A 26322-nucleotide genomic window follows, 5' to 3' on the forward strand; every position below is an offset into this window, starting at 1 on the left:
AGTCCTTCTGGAAACTCCAAGTATCCGGAGCAATCATGCCCTCTTTCTCAAAGGCTTTGACCTCCGCATCTGTGACTTCACATGGCCACCACTAACCCTTTTCACCTTCACGGATCCAGGCCTTGGATCCCTTCTTTTGTTTCCGCTTCTAGTACCTTCGCGGCCATCCTTGCCTGTCCTTCTAACTCTTCTTGGATTTCGTGAAGTGTTGGGATCCGGCCTAAGTTATTGCTAGAAGAGGCGGAGAAAGGTTGAGCTAACCTGGTATTGGTAATATGGGGCGGAAGGAACGCTAAAGGTCTAGGGAAAGATGGCTCCAGTGAGCTTGTCTTTGGGCTATTCGGAGTACTATCTGTGAATTTAGGTGAATTAGTAGACATGTTTCCGGCTGCATGCATATGGTGAAATGTTTGAGTAGCCGAAACCAACTAACTAACTAAGTCGTCTTCTACAAGTCCGGCGGACTTACCAGCGATGGCGTGGCGGTTTACCGTGGCGTCGGCGAGGTGGAAGGTCCCAGACTTGGCGCAGAGCTCCGGCGTGACCACAAATCGGCGGCAGAAGAGATTTCCCAAACAAACGTGCGCAGCTTGGGTCGAGGAAGGCCTTGGAGTGGCGGCGGATGAAGCTTTCCGGGGAGCAGTTCACCAGAATCGAGATCTGCTGGGCGGCGCTGGCGCAAGGTGGGAGATGAAGTGGTGAATGCGGTGAAAGAATGGAAATGACCGCACGCGTGACGTATTTATAGACCTCGCACGGAGATTCGTGAGGCGAATCCAACGGTGGGAATGGAACGGTTGCACCGTTGGATGATCGCCACGTGTCTTAGGTCAAAGCGGTGAAATAGACGCAATGGTGACCTAACTGCGTGCCTCCGAAAATTCCGGCTGAAGATTCACATCTCCGAAAATTTAGCGCGGGAAAAGAGGAAGTTGTGTGCGACGAGGGCGAAAAATCTTCTAAGTTACCATTACAGAAGAACAAATGATTTCTGGTTGAATGGAGCCGGAAACGTGGAAGTTTTGGAAGTTCTTCAAGATTCTCTTTGGTGATGAATCTCGGAGAACTTCGGGGGCCACTGTTGTGGGTATACTTTATGGGTATATCAACGGCATGGCCTAGATCCGGCAAGCTCGGGTGGCCCACAAACGGTAATGGTGGTATGTGGCCCATCGCGGCCCAGTTGTTGTAGATCAAGATGGATGAAGTCCTGCCCAGGAAACAGGAGCCGGATCTCGACCGACCTACGAAGATAGTCGGATCCGTGAATGCCCATGAAGTATCCGGATCCATTACGGCGCATAAGGAAAGGTGGATCCTTGACGTGCACGGCAATGTAATATTCCGTAGTTAGGCATCTTGTATTCCGGCTAGCACTCTCCATGTAACCCTAGATCCAGACGTCTTTATAAGACGGATCCTGGAAGCCATAGAGGTACAACTACAACTCATTGTAACAACACGAAAGCGCCCAGATAATTCCAGACAATCAGCAGTAGGCCCTGCCATTATGCATGTGTTCCGAAGCTGGGTAACTCGCGTACCACCGTCCCAAGGACTCTCCGCCCAATGGATCCTACTTCTTCTTCCCTCCATGAGGATCCCTCCTCCGAGGTACCATCGAATAGGCAACGACAGGTGCCCTTGAAGCGCGCCCTTGAAGCGCTGCGAGCGATTCAGTAGCAGTAGTAGCAGTAGTGCCGGAACTGGAACAGCTCAGACCGAACCACCGTGTTATTTGCTTCGTCGCAGCTGTCGGTCACCTACACCTAAGTGGGTGATATCCATCCACCAATGGAAAATCGCCACTTTTGAGCATTCAATTTGGATTTTGACAAAGAACAAATAAATCTCCAATAGCTAGCCTCTGACCACAAATATAAGACAAGGAAAATGTATTAGCGTATGATTGAGCTAATACATGAATTAGGTGTTAGCAAACTGCATGTTCATCATAGTTAAAACCCTCCTCCATCCGCAAACATGATTGTACAAGAGGAACATCTAAACTGTAAAGTCCAACAAATTCATATGACTTGTCTAGATAGATAGATACGAGGCCAATGCATCTCTTCCAAGGATGGACTAGGACCTCTGTTTCATTTTGCACAAGTTTGTTTGGATATTTAAATTTTGCAGTATTCGTGCAAGGTGTCTTGCATTTTGAAACAAGTGTCTTCCATTCAGAATTTTGGCCACACTGAAGAAGTGTGTAGTACTTTTGGCGAGGAATCAGTAATGTTTTGATTTCCTCTGTTCCTTACTAAGATGTCAATATGTGATGCATAGACCCGGTCGGTACGATACATTCGAGTCGAAACAGCGAGGCTTATATGGGGCAGCCCAAATGAGTTTGCGGGAAACGTATCGGAATCATATCCTTTAGCTAAAGGCGATGAATAGGCCCAGAAAAATCCCACCCCGCACGAAACAGAGAGACGAGAGGGCTGATAGGGTTTCCTCCGCCGCCTCATCGGCGACGAGCTCCTACCCCGCCCCTATCCACCAACGCCTACACGAGCTCGTTACCGTCCCAGATCGTTGCCGACCGCCGGTCCCGGACCTCCCTCCCGTTCAAGCTTGTTCCCGAGCGGTGCCTCCCCGATCTCTCTCCCGTACGACCGACCGCCGTCCGTTCCTCCCGTCAGGTGAGCTTCAGTTCGGTGATTCTGCCTTCTGCCACTGCTATGATGTGATACTGCCATATGTTTGCTTGATGCACTCGATGCTCTTGCTAGTGCTATCATCGGCGGCGATTTGGGAGCCTCTGCGGCGACGATTCATCATGGTGTCTGTAAATCCGTTAGACTTCGAGGACATGTTTGACGTCGAGGATCTCGAGCCTTTTGTTTACGGTAAGTCGGCTGTAAAGAAGTTGGACGACGAGTTTGAGGTGGAGGGCCTAGTACCATTTTGTTACGATGAGGCTACATGGGTGGCCTGGACGGAGGAGGAGATGGAGAGGCAACGCCGAAATAAAGAGGAGAAGGAGCAAAAGGAAGCAGAGAATGAGCGGAGAGCCAAGGAGCACAAAGAAGTCAGGGACTCAATACTTGAGTACGACCCCAAGGTGGGGCACAAGGTCTTCACTCGCTTTTTCCTCAGAGATTTCTCCATCTTCGACATCAACGAAAAGTGTAAGTATCTTCATCCATAACTGTTTGTTTTGTTTCGGCTGCTAGTATCAGTATATGCGTTAATGAGAAGTCCAAACAGGCTCTGTCTTCATCCATAGCTTTTCTGTTTTGGCTACATCTGTAGAGTGATATTTGTAACACAATGTGAATGAAACCTAGATTTACATTACCGTAGGATGACACTAAAATGTGAATCTGAATTTATATTTTATTTAGACCAAATTTCGATTTCATTTATTTGAGTTGATTTCTGTACTGCAATATGCATGAGAACTGAATTTACATTACTGTATGATGTTTGAATTGTGTTGGATTATTGGCGCCAAAATACGGGCATGAATCCACTTATCTGGTTGACTTGTCAAATTTGAACTGGCTTCATGTATCTCTCTAAAAAAGCATGCAGTGGTGATTCTTTTAAAAAATTGAAAATAACTCGGAAATGATATAAGAATAATAGAACGGTTAACTCAGTGTGATAGCTATGTAAAACACAAACTGGAACTGAAATAATTTGCTTGCCGTTGTTTTTTCCTTTCCCATATTGGGTAGATGATGCTTTTCTTTTCCATCACAGCGCCCATCCCGGCAATGCGATACACCGATAGTAGGCACGAAGATGAGTTTCGGCTAGAAGACTCTGCAAACATTCTCTCTGTCAGCATAGTCTCATCGGATGTAGGCTTCCCAGTAAATGTCTATGGCAGTGTCATTGCCAGAGATAGCATCGACTACAAGTGCATTTATCTCTTACACCGCCATAGAGATGATTGCCAGCCCATCAAGCTACAGGTACATTCTTGCTTCAGTGTTATCAACTGTTAATATCATATAACTAGAGTCATCTTAGTATTGTTGGTTTTTTTATCGAGATAGTCATCCGTGTATATTGCTGTTTAGTTTGTGATTCTTTTGTAGTTCTTATTGGGCACGTTTTAATTGTCATCCTCTCAGAATATACTCAAACCTATGGTGCAATTCTTTGATAGGATGAAATGTTGGTTTTAAATGGCCCAGGACGAGGTTTAGTGTTGGTTGATTTTATCTATCTAGAAATAGATCTTAAGATCAAGGAAGATGGCGTGCATCCAGACAGGCAATTTAGCAAGGGTCTAATCAGCATTGATGGGCGAGTACTGTCTAGGGAGAACGATTTGGTGGTAGCAAGTGACACCCTTGATAGCTGGCTCAGCAGTGTGGAGGTGAGATTTGCAACTGTTTTAAACTCAGTCGAGGGCACCTTTCAAATCCAGCTTCTTGAGGGGCATTACTATGGAACCATTACTGTTGGCATCTCAGGCATCGAACACAGGATTGTGATTCATGATAGCGAGGCGGATGGTGTGGTGACATGTGATGACAGTGGAGCTATCACACTCCGTCGTCGTGTCATGACTCTCTGTCTATTAAGCAGAAAGTTGGTGTTTCACATTGATAATAAGGCTGGTGGTGTTCTGGGAGAACAAACCATTGATTTCACTCCATCCCGCACTGGTGCAGATCAAGGGGAAACTTGTTGTGGTGATGGGAAGTTCCAGGTGAGGGTTGATTGGTCTTTGATGGACTACATGCAGTAACCGTGTTCACTTGTGAGTAATTGATGCAATGGATTTCACTCCATTTATTTATAAAGCCGGGCCATGAGGCCTTTTGTTTTAAAACTTGTGAGTAACTGATGTCGAGAATCGGTGCTGAAAAAGAGCCCTGGGGTGGCTCCCAGTGAGCGACTCGAGGGCCAACCAAACCCTAAGAGCATCTCTAGCAGAGCCCGTAAAAACGTGAACTACTTGTGTATTCGGGTCGTAAAATGGCTGGCGCAGAACAAAGTCCGTAAATCAAAACTGTAAAACAGAAGTGGGTTCCAAACCCGTAAAAACAGGGTATATCAAAAAATTTGCATATGATCAAACGAACGACACAATCAAATGCAAACAATTTATGCATAGTTTATAGTGCAGACATCAAATGATACAATCAAAACAAATAGTTCATAGTTCACCATCTCCTCTCACCGCCGGCATCAAACCGAGGTTGGCCCATCGTGACCATCATCGCCACCACCTCCAGAGTCACTGAGCCACCACCAGTTGCCTCTTCATGAGCTAGTCTTCGTCTTGCCGTGATCTCCGCCGAGGCCTCCTTCCACCACTCTAGTTGTTGCTCATTCATGTCCTTGGTGTTCATCATCATGATCTCCCTCTCTTCGGCCAATAGTTGTTTCATTGCTTTGGCTTTCTTCACATTGATCCTCATCTCCTCCAACTTGGCCTTGTTTCTTGCTTCCTCTCGGTTGGCTTCAAGCTTGGCAAGGCTCACCTTCTTCCTCTCGATGATGACAAGCTTGGTCTCCAAAGTCTTGGACACTATCACCTCCTTGGACTTCATCATTTGATCAAACTTGTCCCTCAAAAACGCAGCCTCACCCTCGAGCTTGAGCCTCTCCTTGGCCTTCTTGTTCCCCTTCGGCTTGTCAGCGTTCCGACCCTCCTTCTCATCCTCGATGTCGTCGAGCGCAACCATTGAAGCTTTCTTCGGTGCTACTTCTTCATCCCTCAATTGCCACTTGGGGAGGTGTTGAAGCACATCAAAGCAATGACGCATGGTGAAGCTCTTGCCCTTGCTGCTGCCATGTCTCTGTTTCTCGCATCGGCAATGCGGTCCTACATTTGCAAAACCAAACAAGAAATCGTCAATATGTCACCAAAGCGAAACCACAATTATACAACCAAATATGCACTAACATATTCGTCCACAGTTGCGCCGCTAGGAGCATTGGACACCAGTTGGTCCATTGCTGCTGCCCACCGGCTGCAGGCCGGTTTGATCGCATCGCAACGTTCTTGGAGGGATCGGTACGTGCGATCGACAGGGTGGCGAACGCGCGACATAAGTTTATGGAACTTGTCCTCGATGCGTTGATAGTAGCACTTCCCTGTTTGATCGGTGCCGGATACTGCATCCATCCCCACGGCGGCCCAAGCTCGGCACAAGGTGGCGTCTTCAATTTCCGTGTAGTTGTTGGCCTGCCTCTTCTTCCTATTTCCATCGGCCTCCACCTCGACCACACCCTCATCCCCTTCATCTGATTCCCCTTCTTCCCCTTCGTCCCCGCCGTCGTCCTCATCTCCTCCCATCCCAGCATCGAACGGAGGGAGTGGGTTAATGTTCACCTTGTCCAACATCTCCATGTACGAGGTATTCTCGTTCCTAATAGTACGCGGCCTCAATATCTACCCGCAATGAAAAACCGACGAAGAGTTGATGTGTACCTTGTTGACCCGTCGTCGAGCACGTCCTGGGCGATGTTCGCGGTGGCTTCCGGTGGCGGCGGCAGTGTTGGCGGGGAGGGGAACAGAGGCGGGGCGCCACGGATAGTCGACGCCTTCACTTTCGTCCTTTTGGGCGCCGAATTCTTCGGTCTAGCATGGGATGCCTTCGGCTTCGTTGCCACCGCCGAGGCATCACCGGTGGCCGCCACGGCAACGGCTTGCGGGACCACATGCGTTCATGTGCGCCGCTGCTTCGGCACGCTCGTCGACGAGACCGTGGTTGCTTCCTCCGCCAGGGTCGCAGGGGTCGCCGGGGTGGTTGGTGGATCAGCGGAAGCTCCGGCGACCGCGGCAGAGGGTGGCGGCGTCTGCGAGCTAGCAACGGCGGCCGACTTGGTCGATTCGAGACTCATCGTGGAGAAATCGGACGACGGCGGCGCAGAGGAAGATGAGGGCGCGTAGATCGGCGGCGGCGATGGTTGGGAGGAGCTGAACCTTCCCTCGCGTGCAAACTAGGGATTGTGTTCGGGCTGCGTTCGGTTCGCTCCGTCAGCCTCTACAAATACATACCGATTATGAGTTTCGGTCTCGGCCCGAAAAAATATTTTCAGTTTTACCTCGTTTACGGTCACTGATTAGCCTAAACCCGTAAACTGGCGGTTTTTCGGTTTTGGGCCTTTTACGGGCTCTGCTAGAGAGAATCTCCAGTCGCGTCCCCCAAACGGCGCCAGATCGAGCGTTTGGGGACGTGTTTCATTCGTGCCGCGTTTGGGGGACGTCCTCCCCAGCCGCCGCCCCCCAAACATTAAAATAGTCTTTTTTGTTTTTCTTGGCAATTTTATTTTGATAAAGAGTAGAAACATTCCACAAACTAATATATAATTTGGAACATGGTTTTCCATAAACTAATACATAGTTTGAACCATGGTTGACACAAATATAAAACATTGCAAATTAACTAAACCTAACTAGATCGGGCATCGAAGATTTTGTGTGTTCGCTACCAAGAAAGAACACTCGCAGGCACACCCAGTCACCCAAACTGGAAAATCCAGCTGTTGACGGTGGCTATGTTGGTTCTTTCGAGGAAGAACAACCAGAAACCTCCGTGCATATTTTCGCTGCGAAGAAACAACACTAAGTCGTCGTCCTCCTCGGCGCTATCGCCGTGGTAGTGCCGGCGGCAACGCGTCTCATCGAACACCTTGATGCTCATATCCCCCTCGCCAAGGTAGGAGAACATGAGCACGAAGCCAGCTTCGAGGCGGTGGTAGCGCGCGAACTTCTCCCAGCCGATGTGGAGGTACATCTTGCCGCACGCGTCGTAGATCACGTTCACGATCCACGATCCACCGGCAGCAGCCGCAGGCAGCCTCCTGCAGATGCAGCGAGCCTGGCCCGTCGCCGGCGACGAAGTCGGCGAAGGTGTCCGGAAGCCTCTAGATGCCATGTTGGTCGCCCTTGAGGACGACGACGAACTCGAACAACACTTGCCGCTCCTCCTCCTGCAGGTCCGACGATGAAGACGACGGCGTTGCAGGCGACAGCGAGTGTGCAGCTCTGCCGCGACCACGGCCACGACCAGGGCCGCGTCCTCGTCCTCCGCCTTTACCAGCCATGGCGTCGACTCTCGAGATGGTGGCGGATAGGGTTGGGGAGAGAGGTGCTAGGGTTTGTGTGTGAGAGGGATGATGAGAGGCGGCCCTTTTTATAGGCCGGAGGGAGGCAGGGGAGCGGTGGCGCTCATTAACACCGGCACGCAGAGCTAGGCGCGATGAGACGCTTCGCTGCGCCTCTGCGGGAACTGCACCGTCGCTGCGCGTCAATAACTTCCGTCGCGAGGTAGGCGATGGTTAGGTTAAAATTCAATGTGTCGCTGTCGCGTCGGTCCTGCCACTCCCCGCCTCGCTTTTCATTGTGTCCCGCGTTCCCGGAGCGTCCCCTGTGTAGCGTGGACGGGCTCGAGGCGCCGGACATCGTATCAGGCCACGCCGGACAAAAAGAGGCTTTGGGGGACGCGACTGGGAACTTTTTTTTTTGTCCGGCGCGCCCCAAATCCCTTTGGAGGACGGTTTGGGGGACGCGACTGGAGATGCTTTAACCTCCCATCCCTCCTCCACCCTCCACTCGCCGCCACCGCCGACGGAGCCGTCGCGCAAAGCCCGGGCGATGCCGGCGGCGGTAGCTCTTCCTCTACCCGGCGCAGTCCTCCCCAGGAGGGGCTGGCGGTCAGGCGGCGGTGCACGGTGGACCTCAATCTCGGCGGCGGTGCTGCGTGGCGGCTGGCAGTGGAGGCAGCGGGCGATGGGCGGTGTGGCAGGGTCGTCGGAGCGGTGGGGCGTTGCGGTGCAGTGGCGGCGGCCAGGTTCCGCTAGCCCAGATCCGAGCCCTGCGGGCCCATCTGGACTTGGTCGGGCCAGGTTGCTCTCACTGGCGACGTCACCTGGAGTGGATGCGATAGCACGGGGAGGAGCAGGAAGGCAGCGACGGCGGCGACCTACGTGCAGCAGCGTGGCCGCGGGGACTTTACGGGCCCAGCCTGGGCTTGGTCGGGCCTGGTGTGTCCTTTTCACCGCGTCCGGTCGGCACCCGCTGGGGGTGGTGGAGGACGTCCTCCAGGTGGCTATGATGTTGCTGTCATCCGGGTCCAAACTTTCTACCTCCTTTGGCTCTCAGGCCACGTGATGGACCTAGCGACATGGGCAAAGCTCGCGGATGCCGGGGCAGCGGCCGCCAGAAGGTGGACTCCACGGGCGCCTCGGCGGCGGGCTTCGTGGCGGTGGTGATGGCCGTCTCTTCGGGCCATGAGGGCGGCGAGGAGTGGGCGTCGGGAGCTCCTGGTGCTGGCCACGCCTTGGTGTTATCAGTGCCCAGATCGCGCGGTAGAAGCTCGGCTTGGGGGTGGCTTGTTGTCTGAGAGACCAGTTGCGGTGAGGGTTGTTCCGGGCGAAATCCCAATGCTTCAGCGCCATCGACGGCGACACCTGCGGGTGTCGTGACCCTCTTGAGGGCGTCGATGTGACTATCCTCTCCTCATTTGGGCTCTGGGTGAAAACCCAGACCATTGTGGTCTTGGCAATGGCGTCGTTACTTCCTTGGGGGCGTTGTCGTGGAGCCCGGGTCTCCTTAGTCTCACAACATCTTTGGTGGCAAGCTTGGTGCTCCTTAGTTTTGCTAGTTTATCTTTGATCTGCTTGTAAGAGGAATTCCTTGTCACTTTGTATCGTTCGGCTGTTTGGCTTTATTTATAAAGCGGGACGAAAGCCTATTTCGAGAAGGAACTGATGTACTAAGTGATGATGGAGTAGTGAACTAAGTTAAATCATGATGCATGCAGTGAACTAAGTTAAGTCGTGATGCATAGTACGGAGAGAACTATTATGTATTATGGATTTATGGTGGAGTGGTATGTAAGAAGTGGTGGTTCTTCCTTTTTTTGGAATAAATACATAATCTGGGCACGTTGATGCACTTGCAGTTTTGTTGGATCGTGTAGTATGCAAAAATATAAACGATTTATCACATCTCAGTTAGACTAGGGTGCCATTGCTACATAGATATACAACACGATTGATGATAATAGATTAAAGGGGAGTACTGGGCGTTCCGAAGATCAGACACTTCGTGGGATCTAGAAGCCAACACGTGTTCAGTTAGCCCCATAATCCCGCAAAAGTTAGTATGAAGCGAACTATGTTTTGATCGGAGAAAAATATTATGCTATTGTAACAAAGCTAATTCCCACCTAAATCCTGTAAATGCTTATTTGAAGAAAAAGGCTTCCGCTTTTGCTTCTATGTACTACAAAACGGTTGGAAAAAAAAACAAAAGAAAACACCCGTCGAACATAGAACTCACTAGAGACCTCGTAGCAAAATAAATTGTACTATTGTGGCATCATAGTAGTATTTTCCTCTAAGTGGGTTTAAAACATGCAAAATGCATTGCAACATTTCAGAAACAACAATTTACCCAAAAAATGAGTATGTAGCAAATCCCGCAGCAAAGTCCCAAAACATGATGCTCACTGCCGATAGCATTGTCGAGCATTGTGGGTAGCAATGCCGCCCGCTTTTGGTAGCAACTTTGCTCGATTTCGGCAACAAACAATTTCTTCCTATGATGCAAATCCACCTAATGTATGGTGCAAAATGGTTGTAGCAAAAAAGTTCCTCCTATAATGCAAATCCGCATAATATTTGTAGCAGACATTTTCTTGCTATGATGAAAATCCAAAGAACTCCCAGCACCGAAGAACAACCACATCCAATTATCTGGCATGGAGAGGCGCGTGTAGGAGCCGCCCTTCAAGGGAGAGTTGTATGCGTGGAAGCGAAGGACTGGTGTGGCGGCGCCATGTGGTAGTGCGTGAAGTTGGAGTCGGGAAAGGATCCTATCACGGTGGAGCACATTGCAACGGGGCGGCAGTCTGAGGACCTAGGCAACTCTTTGAAGCCAAAACAATTGGTGTTCGCCATCATTGATAAAGTGACCGAAAAATTCTTGATGGCCATAAAGGACATTGAGAAAGAGAAGATGCGGGAAGAGAAAACTTACAACAAAATGGGTCCAGCTAAAGGACTTCCAAATCAGCGACTTAGTCTACAAAGTTATACTTTCGATAGACTCTCGAACATAGAAGTTCGGCAAATGGTAACCTTGTTAATTGGGAAGAAACGAATTCGAGTTGTGATGATTGTACCTGGCAACTCTTATCTTGTGGAGACTTTGGAAGGAAATCTCCTACCCCGAGTCATCAATGAACGCTACTTGAAGAAATTCCACCCAATTGTGTGGCAATCTGCCTAGATGCATTTATGCCCGATATACATATATCACACATAGAACAAAACATGCCTATCAACTGAAGCATATCCTTTAATTAGAATATCAATGAGCCGAATGAGCGCTCGTCTGCTTGGCTCGTTTAGCTTGGCTCGTTACACTAATGAACAAAACAAACAATAATTTTAGATTGATATCCTTATAGAGCTAAACTAGCAATCTAGGGAGTCTCACGAGCAGCTCATTAGCTCATTAATTCAAATCACATCTAACTAACAAAGTTGGAACGAACAAAACAACACAAAGCCCCACCCCAACTATCCCAAGCTCTGAGGATCCCAGTCGAGCGTTGCCTAAGTATGTCGTACGAATCACCATTGACATCCTCCTCGACAATCGCCTCATCCATTCATCTCCCTCCTTGTACCAAAATAGTATATAAGTCCAACCCTAGTTCCCCATGTTCCCGAGGGATAAGATGGATTGGCTATGATTTCTATAAAATATGTCATGAATATTTGGATAAGTTTGGTACTTTTATGTTGTTCTATGATGGTCACATACGAATGTTGATTGTGTGTTACTTCACCTATATGGGCCCATAGAGTTACACCTTAGTGTAATATAAAAGGAGTATGGCGAATTTTTTTTAAATAATACACTTTTTATTATTAATTCCAGGAATAATAGCCGTTTTTAGCAAATTTCAGAAATAATACACCGTCGGGGTGTGTGAACCCGAATTTACTAAATCGGGCTGGAGAATCCCGAAGCGCAGGGAATCTCGCATGCGAGGCCAAAGTCGGGTTGCAGGAGCCCGAGACGGCGCTGTCGGCCACGCGCGGCCCGTGTCGGACTGTCTCCTGGACAGGAGCAGATGCTGTCGGGGCGTGGAATCCCGAAGCGGGAATTTCGGGCACGGCGAGCCCGAGTCGGGCAGGACGACCCCGAATCGAGGCAATATTAAATGCGTCGCGCGCGCTGCTGCCTCGCCCGAGCGCTCTGGCCTTCTTCTTCCTCCTTCAGCCTCAGTTCATCTGCTTTCTCTCTCGTTTGCTCTTTGGCCAGCAGCGTTTTCTCTCATTGCTGAGCAATTTGTCCAGCCATTTGCTGTAGTTTGACCACCAAAAGCTGTAGAATCATCTGATCTATACATGGGTTAGATTTTGAAGCATTTTGGTGGAGGTGTTGTTGGTGGTGGTGGTGGTGGAGGAGCTGGTGGTGGTGGTGGTGGAGGAGCTGCTGGTGGTGGTGGAGGAGCTGCTGCTGGTGGACGAGCTGAGCTGCTGACGGAGGTGTTTGGCACGCTTCAAGGGTAAACCCTAATTCCTTATATTAGATGGTGTAATCATGCATGTTGCGTTCGTTAGCTTCGCAGATTAGTTACTGAAATATGTACCGGTAGAAAGTATATATTTTAGAGTGTAGGTGCTAGATTTTTTTGACGAGTCTGTAATTTGTATAGGTGAGCAGATATGTCAGATAGAGTAAAATTCGTTGTTTACTTCGGTCATGGCACGGTCCGAACAACTCCGATGGGAGCTGATCTGAGCGAGTTTCAGTGTGAGGATTTGCATCTGACAAACCCAAAAACATGGCGAGTTAGTCAGTTGAAGGAGTGGTTGACCGTGAATTTCGGGCTTAATCCCGAAGCATACACTGTTGGTGTGCATGCTTTGTGGAGCAGCTCCAGTACCCAGATTTTCTGGCGGTTGAAGCCGATTGAGCGGACCTCTCAGTGGGTGCACTGGTTGGAAGCGTGCGAGCGCAGGGGAACTCACCCCATCGCCTTAATGCTTCCCGAGGCGAAGGTGGTGAATTTCCAAGAAGGCGAGGGTGCGTTCCATCCAGGCCAGAGCAGTCAAAGTTCTGATGCTGGCGGCAGCAGTTTCCAATCCGGGCAGAGTAGCCATGCAGCAGGTGGTCATGACGATACTGTTGAGCTTGAAAGCGTGGACGAAGAAGAAGAACAGATGCAGAACATGATGGACGAGGAAGACGAGGATGGAGTGGACAATGAGGTTGACTCAGATGAATCCGGTGGATCCGATACTTCAGATGATAACGAAGAGGCGGATCCGATCCCCTCTTCTTGGAACCATGATTTGTCGGAGGCAATGATAGTCGATGATCGGCACGATTCTGCCTGGGAGTACAGCATGAACACCATCTCAGTTGGTGCTAGATATGCTGACAAGAGACATCTGCAGGAAGCAATCACTCAGTGGGCAATGAACACGCAAAGGGTATTCAGAACCACCGTTTCAAGTCAGAAATTCTTGACAGTGGTCTGCAGCGATGCTAGATGTCCATCAAGGGTGCATGGGTACTGTCCGAAGTATGACACAACATGGGTGGTGAGCGACTTCGTGCCGCACACATGTGTCCTTACGAGTATGTTGAAGGATCACCGAAACCTTACATCCACTCTTATTGCTCGCCTGTTCTACAAGGAGATTGTAGAGAATACAGCAATGGGGGTTAAAGCCATCCAGAATAGAGTTCACCTTCAATATAAGTATGTAATTGAATATGGCAAGGCATGGAGGGCTAAACAGACGGCACTGGAGAACAGATTCGGGACCTTCTATGATGCTTATGACGGTGTCGTCCGTCTCCTGCACACATTGAAGGACCGGAATCCGGGCACCCATGTGGACATACAAGACTTTGTGATACCAGAGTTCCCTAATGTCAGGGTTCTGCAGAGGGTGTTTTTCGCATTCAGCATATGCATCGAGGCTTTCATGCACTGTCGTCCGGTGATGTGTGTAGATGGAACTTTTCTAACTGGGAGGTACAAGGGACAGATTCTGACAGCAATTGGAGTGGATGGCAACAATCGATGTGTGCCTCTCGCATTTGCATTTGTTGAGAGCGAGAACACTGCTAGCTGGTTATGGTTCTTCAGGCAGTTAAAAAAATCGATAGTGAAAGATCGCGAAAATGTGTGCGTGCTACATGACAGGCATGCAGGTATACTTGCGGCTATCAAGACTCTGGTAGAAGCCGGACCTGATGAAGAGACGCCATGGCAGGATATGCAGAGTAGGTGGTGCATGCGCCACCTGGGGGCCAATTTCTTCTCGCAGTTTAGGAGCAAGGGTCTTATGAATCTGTTCAAGAAAGTTGTGCAAGCAGAAGCAAGCATGCAAGTACACTTTTCTCCGCGGCAAGCTGGATGTGTTGACGAAGGACCATGTGCGGCACTGGTTAGCCGCCGGAGCGGCAGTAGTAGCAGCTCATGCAGCAGCTGTGGCACAGGTACACAAAGGTTCCAAAGAGGGCCCCGAGCCCATCCTATTGGGCTATGTGACCTGCCTGGATTTGACCCACCCAATACTAGAAGGAGGCCTGGACGACGGATTAAAAATTTTGCAGAGTGGATAGAGCACGAGCCATTAGAAAGGTGGTCTTTGCTGCATGACACACATGGAGCAAGGTATGGTGTGATGACTACCAACCTAGCTGAGTCATACAACTTCGTGCTTAGGGGAAATAGGGCATTGCCGCTGACAGCCCTTGTGGAGGGTATTTTATATGGCACTATGAATTATTTCAAAGAGAGACGGGAGTTGGCTTTGAACCATATGCTTGAAAATCCAAACACTCCTTACTGTAAGGCCATTATGGAATATATGGATGTCAAGATGGAGAAGGGTATGTCACACACTGTTCTGGCCATCGGTAATCAGGAAAGGAGGTTTGAGGTGCGCTTACCAACCGACAAGTTTGGTTGTGTGAATGCGGTGAGAACACATGAGGTCAGAATTGGAAATGAAGAATGGCCATCGTGTGACTGCACATGCAACAAACCGAGGTTGCTTCACCTTCCATGCTCCCATGTGCTGGCAGCTACCAGACAACTAGGGCTGGACTCAATCTCTTTCGTCTCTCCATATTACGCGAAAGAGGCTGTGCTGCACACCTGGACCGGCGAGATGGTCGGATACAGAGTTGTGGGAAATTTTACTACGGTGATACCAAATGAAAGACGGTACATCCCTGACCCAAGATCATTGCGGACGAACAGAGGTCGACGGGAGACAAGGCGCATTAGAAATGATATGGATGAAGCAGAAGCGGGTGGTCCAACTAGGCAATGTTTTCTGTGCAACCAATTTGGACACAGGGACCCCCTATGTCCCACTTTCTACCCAGCAGCTGCAGCGGCGGCGGCTAACCGTGGGCGAGGCAACCGAGGAAGGCGTGGGAGGGGAAGAAATAGAGGGAGATAGTAATATTTGTAATACTTATGAAGTATGCTTTAATTTGTAATATTTATGAACTATGCTTTAATTTGTAATATTTATGAACTATGCTACAATTTGTAATATTTATGAACTATGCTATAATTTGTAATATTTGTGAACTATGTTATAATTTGTAATATTTATGAACTATGCAGCAATTTGTGATATCTTTATGCAGATATGGCGGCTCGATCGTTGCTCGATCCACTTATTGATCAGAAACATCGTGCATCGCACTTCGAGGCTGACCCGCAGAGCATGGAGCCACTGCAGACCCGTACTCCAAAGAAGAACTGGATGATACACCCTCAGTGGGAAGACAGGTAGGTGTTTTAGCTTTAATTTGAAATTTACCTTCGAATTGGACCTTGCTTTACCTTTTTCATCATTTGTTTTGCAGGTTGAAGTGGGCTGGACTACTACCTTTCGCTCGATTAGTGGAGGCCCGAGAGAACGTTTCGCGTCTGAACTACGATGCTGCTTTGATCACCTGCTTAGTGGATCGATGGAGGCCCGAGACTCACACCTTCCACTTTCGCTGGGGTGAGATGGCTCCTACTCTACAGGACGTGTCTATGTTGCTGGGCCTTCCGTTGGCTGGTGAGCCCATCGGCCCATTGGAGGAACCCGTGGGATGGATGCACAGCATGGATGCACGTTTCGTTGGTGTTCGCCAGGGCGTTGGGCCTATCTCTTTTGAGGCTCACGGCCCTCGTCAGGCGTGGCTACACGAGTTCCAGGTTCGTAACAGTTTCATTTATTTTATCAAGCCTTAATTACCGTGTAATATGTAGTCCTAACATTGAATATTTCTTGACAGATCGAGCAGTTCGGATACCCCGATGTACCGATGACTGCGGCCCAGATCACTCGCAGCTTGGAGGCGTACCTCATGTGGCTACTCGGGAAGACGATGTTCACGGACAATCACGGGAATACGATCAGTGCGCGGTACATCCCTATAGCTCAGGAGATAGCAGAGGCCACCGAAGCAGAGCACATCATTCAGAGGAGCTGGGGTTCTGCGGTCTTAGCCGCTACGTACCGAGGTATGTGTAAGGGTTGCCAGCTAACCTCGCATGGTTCTGGCATCGTTGGTTGTCCACTCCTGTTGCAGCTCTGGTCATGGGCGAGGTTTCCCATCGGCCGTCCTGAGATTAGAGATGGATCTTGGCCGCCAGACGAGTTGTACGACGCAGAGCGCATCGACATGCCGACGTTTGGTTCTCTATGGACATCGCGGAAGGTATTCGCAATATTTACTCCTTCTTTATATTTTTATATAAGATGTAACACTAACTTAGTTGTGTTATGTTATGCAGAGACATTTTGGGCATAATCAGCTAAGGAATTGCTACCCAGCATTCACAGAGCAGTTTGACCTACTACTAGAGAGCGATGTCACCTGGGAGCCATACAGTGAGGACCACCGCGACGAGGCATACCCAGGCGGTATATCGAACATGTGTACCAGAGATTGGGCCTACTGGATGACGAAGGCGAAGATCATCTTCGATATCTTCGTGGAGGAGATGTCGCAGCAGAGGGTCATGAGACAGTTTGGACAGCGTCAGCTGATCGAGCCACCACCTCCCACAGTTCCTCTACCACCACGCGTCTACGCGTGAGTACAATTTAAATTTATCCAAAGTTAGTACATCATGTTGGACAATCATACTTTTATCCTAAGACATGTTCGTCTTCATTTTTCAGGTACAACAGGAAAGGAGCGAATAAGACTGCTGCTGGATGGTTGCAACTCCTCGCTCCATACATCACCGGTTGGGCCAATGCGCCGGCAGTTTCATGGGCCACCATGGGGCCATTTGATCTTCAGGAATTTGAGCACTACTTGCGGGCATACATGCCTAGGACACGACTTCGGCTGAGCCAGGCGTGTGACCCAGTTCAGAGGGATCCCTCGACAATGTGGGACACCTACCCTCGTCACTCCACTTCAGGCACTCGGCATCACGCGATGAAGTCAAATATTTTTTCTACATTTGGCCAACACATAACTAATTTGAGCTCACAATTGTAGGCCGTGTTGACGGCGGAGCTGCAAGATGACGCCGCCCAGTATGCACGCTCGCTCTCCTCCGGCCCACTTCTTGGACGGTATGAGCACCACGCCTCCTTTGCACAGCGTCTTCAGGACAAACTACGTCGTATCTACGCGACTATCACATGCACGCGATCTTCGGATGTTGCCGAGTACCGAGCAGCACAGCGGCCACCTCGTCCCTCTTTGCAGGTGCATCAGCCGCGGCACGCCCCGCGCCCACGTATGGAGGTACCGCCGAGCCCGAGGCCACCATCTCCTAACCAGGCTGGAGGTTCTGGGTGGCAAAACCAGCAGCAGCAGGAGCCTACTTACGAGTATTGGCAGCGTGCCGGTTTCGGCATGGAGCAGCAATTTCCCATGCCTAACTTCGGGTGGCGTCCCCGTATGGATGAGCCAGAGGGTACGCAATTCATCACTATCCATATTAATTGTGCACCATGTGTGAATTTCCTCATGATCGACTAACGGTTTTTTTATCTAATCAAAGGTGAGGGACATATGTCGACGGGGTCCGGATCACGATCCTTCTGGTCCAGTGCTCACGATCAGGACGAAACACAGCAGAGCTATCAAGACTGGATTTCAAGTCAACAGCAAACTCCACCTCCAGATCCCACGCAGTACAGTCAGCACGAGCAGGGGTACATGCTTCCTCCCCGACATCGCCAGCCACCTGTTCGTATGTACTCGCCGTCACCTTTTCAGGCTCGACCGCCACCGAGGCGAGGTGGAGGGAGGGGCCGTGATCAGTGAGATGAGTACTATTTGTATGCACCATGTATGAGTACTATTTGTATGCACCATGTATGACTACTATTTGTATGCACCATGTATGACTACTATTTGTATGCGCCATGTATGACTACTATTTGTGTTCAACAAACATTTCAAATTCAACAAACATTTCAAATTCAACATGAACTGATAATTAAGATACAACTTACCACTACAAAAAACTGAGCGGGAAAAATTAGGCGGGAAACAATAATACTAAAACAGAAATGAAGATACATTGCAGCTGAAATAGAAATAGGATTTATCACTACAACGGAATTTAAGATACAACGACACTACAACGGAATTTAAGATACAACTGAAATTAAGATACATAGCCAATACGACACATCACACTACTTTCCCTGCGTCCACCGTGGCCATTTTCCAGACTTGTCGCCGCGTTCTTCTGCCGCTTGCGCTTCAGCAGCTCTTTCCCTTAGTCTCTTCCTTTCCGCTTCACGAGCCTCCCTGCGAACCTCTTCGTCTGCAAACCTACGTGCAGCCTCATCATCCATCCTCTTCTGATTCACCTCTCGGTTACGAGCTTGTTCCGCCCTTAGTTTCTGTATCTGCCTCTCTCGCTCTGCTTTCTCATTAGCACGAACCTTTTCCCAACGCTCCTCCTCAAAGAACGTTGCCCACGCACGGCGCTGTTTCTCCTCAACCTCCTCGCGCGCCCAATCCGGCTGCTCCGTGTCTATCCAGTGAAACCATTTGCATAGGGGCGGGGGAGACTACAACACAAACAGTTAGATTAAATCAAATTCACAAACAAATTTAAGCCAACATACAATTATGTCGAAACATACCGGCGGCCTGGTGGACGACGAAGCTGAACTACGGGGTGGATCATGCTCATAGCTCGCACACATGAAAAATTTCATGCCGAACCAGTCGGAGAAATCCTCCACCTGCTTAACCTTAGCAACACGGCCGCACCAACAACGCTCCGCAGTCACACCCGGGGGTAAACTTGCAGCCTTCGCCTTCACCGGCCTAAACTCCTGGTCAGAGCACGGCACACTCATGATGGCTAAGAGTGAGCAAACGGGATAAAATTGAGATACAACAACTTGTGCAATCCAGAGTAGCGATGCCTGCTTTTATAGGCAAAAATTCGACAGTGTGGCGGGAAAATTTAGCGGGAGATAGTGGCGGGAGATGATGGCGGGAAAGAGTGGCGGGAAGAAGTGGCGGGAAGGGTGGCGGCAAAGGCGGGAGGGAAACACGGCGGTGCGAACGCGAAAAGGCGGGAAAATTTCGTGCTGGGCAGAAAATCGGGTTCAATAAACCCGATTTATTGAAGTCGGGTTCAAATTGCCCGATTATTAGATATCGGGTTCATCTTGCCCGATTTTCAGAATTCGGGTTCAACTACCCCGATTTATGCTTTTTTTATTTTTTTTTTCCATCACGGCGCAGAAGGCGCAGAACAATCCTAATTTCGGGTTCCCCAACCCCGATTTGGTAATTTCGGGTTCCTCAAACCCGATTTTGCAAATTCGGGTTCCCCCACCCGGACGGTGTATTATTTCTGAAATTAGCTGAAAACGAATATTTTTTCTGGAATTAATATTAAAAAGTGTATTATTTAAAAAAAATTCGCAAGGAGTATGTATGGCAGGAGATGATAGAAACCTTGTCTAGATCTTTAAAGTTGCATTAGGAGGGTTTATATGATTGGGAACCTCAGAACTTAATTAAGGAAGTGGTTGGAAATTTATGTCCTAATGAATCCTTGGTTGGCACATGTAAATAGCTTTAGAAACCAATCATTAGAGTGTGGTTGCTCGTACTTATGGCTGCACCTATTTTAGACTCCATGATATAACAATAAAACTTGACAAAATATTTATCATGTTCTCCTAGATATCTTTATGCCATGAAGTCTATGTCATCTTTGGGAACGCTAATTATATCATATAATAACACACCAAAGCTTGTCCTCTTGCCGAAGAGAGGATTGAGATTTCTCAGAAAAGAGCATTTAATTTGCTTGCAACTTAATTTACTAGCACTTACTTTACTAGTCATTTACTTTCACGCAAATTATAAACTAGAAAGTACAAATCCTTGCATGTTTTACTGTTTTCTTTGTTGAATTTGATAACCGATACCTTCAGCTCCACGTGGGTTCGATAACCTTTTATATTTGGATGGCACTACAATTGATCCCCTATACTTGTGGGTTATCGGTATCCCTCAAAAAAGTTGCAAAACACGATGCCCGAATATGCTAGTAGGAGTCAGATGGTGCACTATATGCTTTACCAAGACAGAATCTCCTGAAAGAAGGAGTTGACTGGAATGCTTAGGACATGCATGATGCATCAGGAAGAAGGTGAAGAGGACGTGTTCCCCAGGACGATGATGGGTTCCATGTTCATCATTGGACACGCGCCAAGACACTATTGAGGAGTGAGGTAGTGGCCCTTCATTCTCCAAACCGGTTAGGACCGTAGGCGCCACTACTGACCCTTGACACTTTTTTCTCCATGAAGGAGAAGGAGAAGCATTGGAGGCAAAGAAGAAGAGGAAAGAGAGGAAGGTCGATGGACGAAGAAGAAGCTAGTTCCCAATCACTCGGAAGTTAGGCAATTAAATAAAAGGTGTTGTGGGCTTGTTGGAGTTTGAGAACCATCGCACCACGCCATGCCCCACGTGCATCTGCTTGATGGGATGTGGGCATTAAAACCACCCACTACACGCATAAGACCTGCTGTTTCTGAGGCATCTTCGTCATCACGGCTTTGGTAATCGCATCGATCAAGGTGATCACGCAAACATACGATTAAACTTATAGATGCGCCAGTTTAAGTGGGCAGAATCCTGACAGAACTATCATGCGATGGGACAGTGCCTCTCTAGATTCCTGGCAACGCTTCGCTAGCAAGTCATCCGAAGACTTGGCCATCCAAGTGGACAACCGTGAGACTAGTTTTTTCTACCTTTTTGGGTACCAAATGATGCCACGATGTCATGCCTCGCATTCCGCCCCCTACAGGCTAGGAGAAGCCGGTTAGGAAAGTGCAACACATCACCACGTCCCTAGCCACCGGCTAAGGAGTAGTAGGCACATGATGCACCAGACGAAGACCCTGTGACCACTTGAACTTTTCACGCGCGCCTCTGACGGGGTCATGGGTAACCGGATACCTAGAGATGGGTAAACAGTAGCCTGCCAGCGAAAGAAGAGCTTATACTTAGACACCAGAGTACCAAGCCAGTGCCCGCAAGACGCACCAGCAGATCAGTCCAGAATAGCCGGCTAGTTAAATCGCTAGGCTGAAGGGGCAAGATGTGATGTACCATATAGAAGTTAGCAATCGTGACGTGAGGCACAACTAGCTGATGGGACCAAACAACCCACCGCTCGGGCACGTCCCTAGTCAGCCTAGAGAGGCATGACTCCTCTCTAGCACACATCCTTGCCCTTCGGCCGACGTATGTTTCCTTGAGGGTCCGGAAGTCCACGATGACCTCAGCTACAATAGAGCGGTTTCCGACGGCCCGACGATAAGAAGACACAGTAGAGGCCAAGGACTTCAACACCTCCATGTCAGCTCAACTACGACGGTTATCTCTCGGCGAAGCCCCAATGGCCATGGCCGAGGGTATAAAAGGAGCATCCCACGGAGGAAGAAGCATGCCCATTTTGAATCCCGATACACAAACAAACACTCAAGACTTTCCACCAACCAAAAGTGAGAAGACTTCAACGGTAAGCTCACTGGAGTCGTACTAGTTGTTAGGTAGTTCATCCTTAGAATCTAGAGCATATCCAACAGTTTCATTTCACCCGTAGCTGTATCATAGTTGGAATAGACTCAACACACCAATTAGACTTCCAACCATCATCCACCGTATCTTCCCGCTAGATTGCCCGCCAACATCCCCTTTTGTAATATCTAAGCACCTCACATGCTCCATATAATATATCCGGCACATGATGCAGGGATATTACCAAATCATCAACCGGGGTCTGAACATGTATAAATCTTGCGTGCATTGATTTTGTTAGCATATTGGTTCGTGGTCACATGCCCTTACACCTAAAAAACATCTTTTTGGGAATCAAAACCCCAACACAATACTAAGCTTGTTTGATAGGATGAAGGACCAATTCATGACAAGGCACTACACCAAGAACAAAGTTGTTGCGATTTTAATGGTCCTAATTTCCCCAAGATACAAAATAAGCTTGACATGCATATTGAGTGGTCAAATAATTGCTTTGTAGATGGAACAGGGGATGATTCATTCAAACTAGGTGCACGGTTTTCTTCTACTCCTACTGATTACATTGTTGACCTGAAGGTATTAGCATGTACTTGCAAAAGGTGGGAACAAATTGGGAATCCATATCCACATGAAATCTTGCATGAGGCATGATAACCTAGATACCAAGAAGTATGTGGATAAATGCTACTATGTTGAAATGTACAAGCTAGCATGTCAAAAATATTGTCTATTAGTGCAAAGACAAGTAAGAATGGGAGAAAATTAATGGACCAACTATCTTGCCATCTCATTATGTGAAGCATGTTGGGAGGTCAACCAAATCCAGAACGAAAGCTCCACGTGAAGTACATGCAAGATAAGAAGGAAGGAGGATGTCTCGGCATGGGGTAATAATACACTGCATATACCATGGTGAACTAGATCATAACATATATGTAGGAGGTTGCAGATGGTTGAGGGCAGGCCTAATACCACCAAATGTATAGATATTCATACGCCATCTACAATATATGAAAGGGAAATTCTACCCCATCTACATAGGTAAACCAACACACACCCATTGATATGTTGCTCATATTTACATAGAATTTTAGAAGTTAACAAAGCTTGCTAATATTCACAAGAGCAACAGTCACATGGGAGGACAATCACGGGCCCAACAGAACACCTTGATATTTAAACAATGGTTGAATAGGTTTTTGTCTTAACTAAATATACTATAGTACTAACGTAATGTTTCTTAATTTAATGTTGTAAATTTTAGTCTTGCAAAGACATGTGCCTATAGTAAATTAAGCATGGCTAATCCCATAGTCAGACTTCATCATCGCTACCCAAATCAGGATGGGTGAACTAGGTCCAATCCAAAATACAACCAGGCAAGGAGAACTAGCTCAGAAGCTAGTGGCGTTGCAGAAGGAGAAGAAATAGGCAATTGAAGATCGGAAGATAGTTGTGTTGGAAGCTAAGTATGTTGCATAAGTGAACAGAGCTAAGGAGGTTGCAAAGAAAAAGCTTGAGCAGGAAAAGAGAAAGACAGAGATATCACAAGAAACGGAAAGGGAGGCTTCTGAAAAGATGCTGATATGATGTGGAAATGAGAAATCTTGCCAGCAGTGAGATTACAAAGATAATTGCAGAGACAAAGAAGAGAATTGCTGACAAAAGGGCGAAAGAACCCGAAGAAAATAAGAAGTACGAGTAAATGCTAGCAGCATAAGAGAGAGTTGCAAAATGAGAAAGATACTTAGAAGATCTAAGAATCACAAAGGAGATTGCACACTTGAATCAAGGTGAATTTCAAGTTAGAGTGCAACAAATACGTGTGGCAAGAAAATTTTAATATGTTTGATGGATTTATGTGAACATGTTGTAGCTAAGTAAATGGTACTTTGTAATATCACTGTCGCACCACTACTTTGGCACTATTTGATCTCTAAAATCCTTAAACTATGCTTTGGTTGAGTGCAAAACTATGCCAGCTGCTAGTGCTCGCAGGCAATGCATTTTACCTCATTTATTTGGTTCATCATAGATAAGTACTTTGGTTATGTGACAGTTATTTTTCATTTTATCTTATTTTATCCTAGATGTGTGCAAAACACTACAAAAAAGCCCCCTTACCAGGCGGATTTTTTTGACAACACAAGTTGTGGTTGCCTATAAAATTATTTTGGCCGGTGGATGAGCATTCCTGGCGGTCAACTAGGCCGGTCGACAATTTTACACCGTGGTCTGGTCGATATCTGCACAAATTTGTGCCGTGGTACGTGCCATAGAAGAGCCGCACTCTTTTATGCCGCACTAGGGGAAGGAGGCATTAATTATTGCGTTGTGCATTGTAACCGCCGTTACTTGTGGGTCCGATGCTTGAGAATGCTCAACAACACCCCGCTGAATGTGTATGTTGGTCTCACTCACTAATGTGGCCCACCTGAACTGGGATTGGTTTTATACTACACAACAACTACCAAATTGCAGAGGAGCCTCGAGGCACCCAACGGCGAGACAGAGGAGAGGCCGACGATGACACGAAGATGCAACGTTAGCGAACGGGAGGCGGATTTGTAAGTTACTCATTTTCATGTATATCCCATTTGGGTTTTTTTTTTCTATGAATCTATTTTGGTACTTCGATCTCATGAAGAAAATTTTATGATTTTCTAGATCAGCTCGACATGTACCGAGTGGATCTATGATCCACATTGAAACATATTGCTTCACATTATGGACACAAGAGAAATGTTTCTATGATTGATTCCCTTGTAGACTCATCACATTCCAAGGCAAGGACACATGTCATATATTCTAAGGCTTCAACTATGAACCCTTGCGGTGCCATTTAAGAATTTGGAGGGATAAAACGCACTCGAGGTAACTACAACATGCTTTCCTTGTATTGTGGCAGAGAGCCCTCGACGAAGAAGGGAGTGATTTGTCCAACAAGGAGGATATGGTGGAGGAAGAAAGAAGTGAAGCCAAACAAGAAATTGCCCCTTCCATGATAGGGATTCATGATGTTTGCCAGAGTGTGTCCCAATCTCAAGAGCCGGTTAGGGTCAAACCAGATGGTCTATTTGTTGGTATTATTGACTAGTAACGAGTTTGTTTAGCGAGTAATATAAGTAGTATGTTAGTCACAACCATGTGAGGAGAGTATGTCTACTTGTCATCGACAAAATTGACCACTCCTTATATGGCCCATAAAACAAACCGTTAGCCCCACTAATCACTCCCATTTCGGGCCCTTTGTGACAACATGGCCGACACTAGTTATGTAGCCCATAAAACAAACTCTAGCCCCCACATGACACTCTCGTTTTTTATACAACACTTACCACTCGCATGCCACTGTATTTCGATCATCTCTCAGATCCCCACTTTCTCCACCATGAACCGTAGATCCCCACTCCCCCTTCTAGCAGCACTGCGCACTTATCGTTTCACGCGAAGGAGATGGTGACAGAGTCGGGGACGTCCACTAGCGATCCAGAGAGGAAGGTTTTGTTTTTCATTCCATCAAAATATCGTTTTATGTCTTATCTCTCTCTAATTGACGTCTGTATGGTTTCAGATCCAGCCCGACTTTGTTAGGCTCGCGGAGGATGAGGTGAAGATTCATGCCGACGTCATCACATGCTTCTTGATTGTTGTGTAGATCCACGCTGGCAACATCAGCCACTCGTTGATTTCTATGAAGATCCACACCGACATTAGATTTAAGTGATTGAATTATGGAATAGGGAGGAGCTCAAGATATTAGATTTAGGTGTTTTTGTTTTTCTCGTCTTTTTAGATTAGATATAGGGCTCTAAACAGAGGGTGCTCAAGATCCATGATTAGATATACAAACGAAAAGAAATGGAGTAAAAGGATTAGATTCCTTGGATAAGTGGTTAGAGTATGTAATACATATAATTATCTATCTTAATGACATGGAAATTAACATTTAAAAGATATAGATGATATGATATTGTTAGCGTAAACTGCGATTAACTTTTCTTCCGTCGATATGTGCGTGAAACATGGCAAAACTAATGCACCACAACTTTACATGCCCGCTAAATAACCCATCGTATGTTAATGGACCGAGACGTTTCATATTCGGTGCCGCACACGAGAACTTGTGGCGTATCCCGATGTGGCGAGAGAAAAAGGCGTTGGGTCTACAATTCCCCTGACACAGTTATCCCTGGTGGCCTTTTTTTTTCGTGCTAGTGCGAGCGCGAGGATTACGGGTGGGCCTCCGCGTTTAAATCCACAGCGGCTCGTGTGCCACGTTGTAGTAAGAATGT

At 47.8% G+C, this 26322-nt stretch overlaps 3 protein-coding genes, 1 long non-coding RNA gene and 1 pseudogene across 5 annotated transcripts; 3 read left to right on the forward strand and 2 right to left on the reverse strand.

The window, feature by feature from the left end:
• The first annotated feature begins 2373 nt into the window (after positions 1-2373).
• On the forward strand, positions 2374-4798 carry LOC127298535 (uncharacterized). 2 transcript variants are annotated; one of them, XM_051328385.2, is made up of 5 exons: positions 2374-2648; positions 2739-3137; positions 3715-3929; positions 4127-4339; positions 4437-4798. In XM_051328385.2, exons 1-5 carry the CDS (start codon positions 2396-2398, stop codon positions 4455-4457), a joined length of 1101 nt encoding a protein of 366 aa, XP_051184345.1. In that variant the 5' UTR covers positions 2374-2395; the 3' UTR covers positions 4458-4798. The 2 variants fall into 2 exon arrangements, with proteins under 2 accessions (XP_051184345.1, XP_051184344.1); XM_051328384.2 differs by having other exon boundaries at positions 4127-4798.
• Positions 4799-5132: 334 nt separating this feature from the next.
• LOC127303094 (uncharacterized) lies at positions 5133-6325 on the reverse strand. The gene is made up of 2 exons (XM_051333872.1): positions 5879-6325; positions 5133-5771 (listed from the first exon to the last, which is right to left on the reverse strand). The coding sequence occupies exons 1-2, from the start codon at positions 6323-6325 to the stop codon at positions 5133-5135; spliced, it is 1086 nt and encodes a 361-aa protein (XP_051189832.1).
• Positions 6326-12589: 6264 nt separating this feature from the next.
• On the forward strand, positions 12590-17087 carry LOC127298534 (uncharacterized; annotated as a pseudogene).
• Positions 17088-17457: 370 nt separating this feature from the next.
• Positions 17458-18424, forward strand: LOC139831243 (uncharacterized). Its single transcript, XR_011745917.1, has 2 exons — positions 17458-17909; positions 17997-18424. It is a non-coding gene; the product is annotated as an uncharacterized lncRNA (long non-coding RNA).
• A 76-nt stretch (positions 18425-18500) lies between these two features.
• On the reverse strand, positions 18501-19664 carry LOC127304474 (uncharacterized). Its single transcript, XM_051335148.2, has 2 exons — positions 19096-19664; positions 18501-19020 (listed from the first exon to the last, which is right to left on the reverse strand). The coding sequence occupies exons 1-2, from the start codon at positions 19312-19314 to the stop codon at positions 18640-18642; spliced, it is 600 nt and encodes a 199-aa protein (XP_051191108.1). The 5' UTR covers positions 19315-19664; the 3' UTR covers positions 18501-18639.
• Positions 19665-26322: the final 6658 nt, after the last annotated feature.

This window comes from Lolium perenne, chromosome 5 (assembly GCF_019359855.2).
Source record: "Lolium perenne isolate Kyuss_39 chromosome 5, Kyuss_2.0, whole genome shotgun sequence".
In the NCBI taxonomy this organism is placed as follows: domain Eukaryota; kingdom Viridiplantae; phylum Streptophyta; class Magnoliopsida; order Poales; family Poaceae; genus Lolium; species Lolium perenne.